The sequence below is a fragment of the Ixodes scapularis genome, unplaced genomic scaffold (assembly GCF_016920785.2).
Source record: "Ixodes scapularis isolate PalLabHiFi unplaced genomic scaffold, ASM1692078v2 PGA_scaffold13__105_contigs__length_92229423, whole genome shotgun sequence".
In the NCBI taxonomy this organism is placed as follows: domain Eukaryota; kingdom Metazoa; phylum Arthropoda; class Arachnida; order Ixodida; family Ixodidae; genus Ixodes; species Ixodes scapularis.
The window spans coordinates 31,668,003-31,675,119 of record NW_024609839.1 but is presented as its reverse complement, the minus strand read 5'-3'; the positions used below and the strand labels follow the sequence as shown (position 1 = coordinate 31,675,119).

Sequence of the window (7,117 nt, the reverse complement as noted above, 5' to 3'; positions counted from 1 at the left end):
ACTTCCTCAACCAAGGCGATAGCATTTTGTGGTTTATGATTTTTGCCTGTGTATGTGACGGTTGTGTGTTTGAACTTGTAAGAAAATGAAGTCGCAATCATATGCCCGTCAGCCTGTCCGATTTATCACTTTTAAAAATATCCCGTTGACTATAAGGAAGTTTAAGAATAACATACGCTAGCGCTTTGGGTAGCCTAAAAATAGCGTCGCAGTATAAAAACTTGGGCAACGCTAATTTTTGCTTACTCGTAGTGCTTGCCTGCGTTACTCTAAGACTTTATTAGGGAATTTTCGTAGACCGCGTTTCCCCTTTCGCTAAGCCCTCCGCAACGAAGAAGCCGCTACTGCGCCTGCGGGCCGACGGCCTTGACTGTAGACTTCCGGCTATCGCAGCAAGTTGTGGAGGAGCGTCGCGTGACGTCGAAAACTGTCTATGAAAGCTCCCGGTTATTGTACAGAACGCGAAACCGTTAGCGCGAACAAGCAATTGTTGGTTTTAGCCATTTGTCTAAAAAAAATCGGAAGACTGCCATCACTATTATTAGTGTGTTTGAAAGTGCTCATGTGGGCCACTAACATAAGCGGTAAAATGTGGAGGTACCTTCTAATACCATTTCGAAGTAAAATTCTAAAAATCGCCAACATCGTGTTCGTGGTAACGTTGTCGCGCAGTGTACATACTCCATTTAGTAGTTACACATTTTGGGGACCATCTTGAAAGAAACATTTTAAGAGGTTCAAGTAGAAATATATTTCGTTGAAGCTTGTCTGAAGGTATTCTAACGGGACGAATTCTAACGTAAAACATGTCTTGGCTACGGGTGGAGACCTGTCAAGAAACTGTTATGTTGCTTTTTTCTCTGTCTTTCCTCTCCAAATCGAGAAAAATAAAGCATTTTGATTTGATTTGACTTGGGTTCAAATATGAAGGGCGTTTTAGGAACAGGTTGAAACGGGACAGGTTCAAACGGGAAGGGCGTTTCGGGAATGGGTCGAAACGGGACGGGTTCAAACGGGAAGGGCGTTTCGGGAATGGGTCAGAACGGGACGGGTTCAAACGGGAAGCTTGTTTCGGGAATGGGTCAGAACGGGATGGGTCCAAACGGGAATGGGTTGTTTCGGGCTACACCCCTCTCTCTTCCTCTCTGTGCTGGTGGCCTCAGCCCCGGCACCAAGAACCAACCGCCAGGGGGACGTTTCGCGTGTCCCCGGAAGGTGTGGGGGCATGGGGGGAGGCATGCGATGCGAGGGTAAGCAGGCAAGATGGCTGCTCCTCCGAGGCACGAAACGGGGCGCTCCGACTGACTGTTGGACAGCTCGGAGTGCTTTTCCCGCGGCCATGGGGCCTAATCGGGGAAGTGGAGGGGGTGGCTCCCACAATTCCCCCCTGCTCAAGATCTTGAGCATCCCTTTAGAACAAGGGATGCCGGCTCTCATTCCCCCCCAAAATGACGAGCACAGAGAAAACATAAGACTACAAAATACATTAAAAGATATATAATAATCCATCATACATAATACAATAATCCTGAATACATAATACATTATAAAAATAGAAAGGAAACACACTCTTGAGTTCGCCGTCGCCCGGGGCTCCCGTTTTAAAACTGCATAAGTTCCTCCGTGAGCTGCCGCTCCTCTTCCGGGCTCGGCGCTGGTGCTGAGGGTGCCGCCTCTTCACTGAAACCGTCCATCGCCACGTCCACTGTGGCCACGTCCACCGGGTCCACTGGCATCCTGAAGAGGCTGCCGTCCAAGATGGTGGCCGCGAACTCCGGCCGTCGCGCCATGTACGACAGCACGGCGTCCACGGCTCCAGGCTGATCGAGGGCGGCGTCCAGCTCAGGCGGGGCAGGCGGGGGAACCACCTCGGGCACCCGGACCCAGCTCCGATGAATTTTACTGTCGTCGTGGACTTCCCCTGCAGCCCTCACAGTACACCGCCGCAGGGTCCGGCGTCATGGAGGCGCCAGAGGCGCCCTGGGCCTCAAGGTCCGCGTCCTGGACCGTGCGGCCCCGAAAGAGCGGGGGCAGCTTGTCGGCCGGGACCCCCGGTGTGGGCCGCCAAGAGACGAAGCCGTGCGGCGGCCCGGTCAGGCCCGGTCCCTTGCTGCCACGTCCATGTTGCGACGTGGCGGGTCGATTTGATGGCGGGGAGCGGGGCCGCCCCAGCCCCAGGAGGGGGGGTGTGCAAGGATGACTGTGATGGAGTCCCCGAGGCGGCCCTGGAGGAAGCCGCTGACCGGGGTCGCTCCCAGACCCCGTGGCGCCCGTCTCGGCGTGAGTCTGCGGACGTGTGGCGCTGGGCGGTGCTTTGGGGGGAAGGAGCCGCTGACCGGGGTTGCTCCCGGACCCCGTGGACACCGTTTTGGCGGGAATCCGGGTCACGGCCGTAGGGGCGCCGCTTCCAGGAGGGTCTCCATTGCCCCCTCCACGAAGGCCAGGCCGTCGATGCTCGCGGCCCCCGTCCAGCACCGTCCTCAAGTTGCTGCTGTTGTTGCATGTCTCCCAAGTTCAAACTGGATTTCGGCCCGCACACTTGTCGGGGCGTCCCCCCAAAATGTGTCTCTCTCTTCCCTTGCCCTCGTATCCCTACATGAGAGGGAAGAAGGGCAGGAACCCCCGGGACGGACTTTCGGAGCATCTCCCCGCACGCGGCAAGGAAACTCCGCTCGGTCCCCCGTCATCCGCGTGGTGGGGGATGGGGGTGGAAAACACTAGAGTCAAGTCAAGTCAAAAGTCTTTATTTTCTCTGTTTGGAGTAGGGATGCCGCGAACTTTTTTCGAATCGAAGTTTCGATGATCGAATCAAGCGGTTCGAAAGGTTCGAAAGATTTCGATTTTTCGAATTATCTATATCGTAAAATTCGACGGAGGTAGAATTTTCGAACTTGTTAAGCTAAGAAGTTCGACGCTTTTCGAACCGTCGAACTTATTACGCTAAAAAATCGATCGTTTTCGAACTTTCGAATTTATTGCGCTGCAAGGTTCGATGCTTGTCGAACTTTCGAACTTGACTGACCAAAACATTCGATGAATATCGAACTTTCGAACTTATTTATCAAGAGAATTCGAAAAGTTTCGAACTTTCGGATTCTGCAAAGTCAGAAGTTCGACGAACTTCGAACTTTTAGGGTAAAAGTTCGACGTTCGTCGAACTTCGAAAGACCGGCGGACGGTTTCATTTGATTTCAAGTAGTGGGGTACATTCGTAATTTTTTTTTCTCGAACTTTTACACGCGGTGCTGCGTTCCTTACGAAAGACAATGTCGTTTATTTCAATGTTCTGGCATGCTTAGGTTTAAAGAAATAAATCCCCGAAGGGGCGAGGAAGGACGACGGGTTTTTGACGATTATCGTTTGTGCCAGATTTGAAGCACGCTGCAGCCGGAGCTATTTACGGTAGATATGTTATACTTTTTTTAAGAATGATCTATGTATAGCCTAGGTAAGTGCCGTCTTAAGATGTGATTATTGTTATTCAACGTGAGTTTCGAAGAAATGTCCAAACATGTATCTGCATGCAATTATAACCTAAACTTGATATTTATTTTCGTCTAAGTTGTTTGAGGTATCGCATTTAAATTAACACCACAGACAGTACATATCATTGCCATCTGCAGAATACGAAATAATATATTTATTGTTTTTTTCACGTTAAGGAATAAATTAACTCATGGGAGAAGATTTCTAATAGTGTTCAAGTTCAGCACGTCATTAAAAGAAAACTTTTTTTTTCGCTTCACGTTCTTGGGACGTGTTTCTTTTAGCCTGTACACATTTTGGTAAAAGAAACTTGTTTCGAAGTTCTGAACCTCTGAATATGCAAGAATAGAACACTTCCGACGAATTCTTGATAGTTTTTTTTTTTTTCCTGCTTTTTATTCCCGCATTTATTATTTTTTTTTTTTGTTTTTTTTTTTGTTACTATCGGCACAGGTGTTTAGGTCGAAAAGACAGCTTTGAACTTCCGAACCACTAAGCATGTGACGAGCAGTGCCTTCTGACAACGAGTTTCTAACAATGACCATCTACGCAACCTTTTATGCAGTGAAGAGCGACAGTAGCTATACATATGCATAGATAATTTCAGATTCAAATAAGCTGGACCACGCCCTCTTTCCCCGTATTGTTTTCTTTAACAGTTCGAAATACCTGCAAGGGGGAAAAGGAGGCTAAAGCCCCCTTCTCCCCCCCCCCCCCCCCCCCCCCCCCCGCTACCCTCTTTCCCCCCGTTTTTCCTCTTCCGACGCCACTTGTATGGTAGAACGCTCCTCGACCTCGAGTTGTGTCGGCTTTTGTGCTTTTGCGAGGCGAATCCTCCGTCCCAGAAAATAAACCTCCAGGACAATTATAAACTTCACCGGATCGGATTACTACCAGCGTGCAAGGGGTGGCGAGGTAGTTTGCCAGGTCGCTTCAAGGTTTTTCTGAGCCTCAACCTCCTGCTCGCCCCTGGCCTTTCGAACTGGATGAGTCTCGTAAAACAGTGTGTTCGTGCAATCACTACTGCGTGATGCAGGTTAAAGACCCCCCCCCCCCCCCCCCCCCCCCCCCCCCCCCGGGGGCTGGCAGGCACAATTCTGCACTGGCAAATATTCTAGCACGTCCGGGACACTCGTCGTCTCATTTAATTGCCTGACCCACTTCGCAGAATCTAGATATCACACCCTAACTTTTCTAAACTTGATTTCGTGAAAACCATGTGAGTCGTGAAAACGTTATTTGAAACTGAATGTAGTGTTGCAAAATAGCGACATCTACGGGAGTGTGTAAATAAATGGGGCGGCTCGAGGAGCTTGCTTGGGGCGGCTCGAGGAGCTCGCTCAGAGATTGGCCCGAACGTTGACCCGACGACATGCCTCTTTGATCCGACGATCCGACCTCCGGCCCGGCTTGCGTCATGGGGCCCCGTTGGGCAGCCCGGTGAGTTGCGCCCTTGCCGGCCACCCTCGTCCTTGACATGTAGCTGGACCAGGGGGGATCGTCGCGTGTACCCCCCCTAAAACATAACATAATTTTGGCGACGAGGTTATCTTTCTATGTTTCGGTTGAGGTCGCTGTTCCGAAGGATAATTACTGGCATAGGCGCCCGGTGACTATCGCGGTCCTGATTCTTCTTTTTGTGGGTTGGTTCCCTGTGAACACAACGATTGTCAAGTGTTGTTCGCGGACGCGGTTTGCCGGGATTGGGCCCTCGCCAAGAAGCCTTGTTCGAACGAACGAACGAACGAAAACAAAATGGCAGTCATGGCGGCCGGCCTTCCCGATTCTCGCAACATGGCGGTTAACCCCTCGTATTGAAGGAAGAAAAGGACGAAGTATTGAATTTCGGATTTTCGGATTTGTGACATTGCAAATCGAAATCTTTCGCTTGAAGGATTATGAATCCGACTCGATCGAACACCTAGGTCGTTATGTTCCAGCTGTTTTGTGGTTTGCATTTCCGACCGGTGTTCTCGTCTTCACTGCAGTACCATAGCCCGAAACTTCATTCTTTCGAGAACGTCTCTACATTATGAACTAGTGTGAGCAGGTTCCTGTTATCGTAAATAGTGTTTCGTGACGGGATTTCGTTCACCTAGTTGGGTTTTGAGGCAGTTGTGTCCCGCTCGTGCAAGCGTACCATTTACAGCTTTTGCACTTTGACGTAGACTTGAAACACCATACAGAGGTTTACGCCTGAAAAGATTCGGTGTATTAATACAGTACGCCGCACAAGGCTACCCGAGTCTTTTACAGCCGTTTACCTACATTCACTTACGGACTTGTAGTCTTGTCTCTTTGAAATTCAACCTTGTCGGTTGTGACCGTGTCCACACGTTGTGAACGCGCGACGTACGTCACACGTCTTTTGCATAACGGTGTGATTGCTCACCATCGGTTTCGTCAGTCAACCTGGTGAGGTTCAAAGTCGTTGATAATAAGTTGTCAACGGTCATTCGAAAGTGTGCTGCACGTGACAATCTCTCTGTACGTTGCGCACAAAAGCTCACGCGAGGTCATAATTCTTTTTGGTGTCCCGGACACGATTCCATCTTGGGTTGAAACTCGCCTTGAGTATACATGCTCCTCACTGGCATTTGAGCAATTTTTTTTGTTTCTTTCGTCATCTTCGGAAACAGACTTTGAAATACTCCTTATACCTGCAGTTACATAATGGAAAACACACAGCACATTACAGTCATACAGTCTGCGGCATTACCTCCACCTGCACCATTCCTTGCAGTCGCTGGATCGCCACCGCAGGCATGGCCCGCATGGAAGGAAACGTTCCTGTCATTCTTAGGAGCGTCGGGTCTTGAGCAAGTAGAGCCCAGAAGAAAGAAACAGCTCTTGTTTTCGTTGCTGGGAGTCGAAGGGCAACGTGTAGTGGCTGCTTTTGGGTTAACAAATCTTCCTGCTACAGAGCTTCATGATGAATTCGACACGTTCATGACGGCGGTAGAAAAGCATTTTGTGTTCTCCGGCTCGCTCGCGCTGGAACGTAAGAAGTTACGCAGTCGCGTACAACAGCCCGGTGAAAGTGTCACCGAGTATCTCGCGGCACTGCGCCGTCAGTATGACCTTTGTGCATTCCAAGAGCAGTCAGACGAACGTATGTGTGACTTATTCCTCGATGGTTTGGACTCCCGTCGTGTCCAAGACCGGATCTTAAGAGAGTGTGTGGACACACAAGTGCCAACACTAGATCGCGCCGTACAGTTGGCCCTCCAGTTTGAGCAGTTAGCGCTTACATCTCAACAGTATCATCAGTCTCGTCGAGCGGTGCCTGACGCCCCTAATTCCACTGCCCCGGTGCAGTATGTTGCGGTGCCCAACACCGAACGCGCACAAGTGACCAGTCACGAAAGTCGGCAATCTCCGGTTTTCCCGAGAGACGAACATTCAGCTATGCAGAGTGCAGGTTTTCCGGCATGGTCATATGAGCCGACCACGTCTGCACCAAGGTTCCATCGAGGACATCCTGCTTCAGCTCATGCATCTCGCCCATCGGGACGACAGAGTCACATGCAACGTCGTGACCTGCCTCCCGCGAGGTACGGACCACAGCCAAACACCTCCTGCTGGTTTTGTGGTCGGGGAACCCACTCAAGAGAACATTGTCCTGCATTGA

General features: G+C 50.4%; 1 protein-coding gene across 1 annotated transcript; it reads left to right on the top strand.

Annotated features, from left to right (window-relative positions):
• The first annotated feature begins 6,159 nt into the window (after positions 1 to 6,159).
• LOC120849857 lies at positions 6,160 to 7,117 on the top strand. Its single transcript, XM_040222112.1, has 2 exons — positions 6,160 to 6,853; positions 6,951 to 7,117. The coding sequence occupies exons 1-2, from the start codon at positions 6,160 to 6,162 to the stop codon at positions 7,115 to 7,117; spliced, it is 861 nt and encodes a 286-aa protein (XP_040078046.1).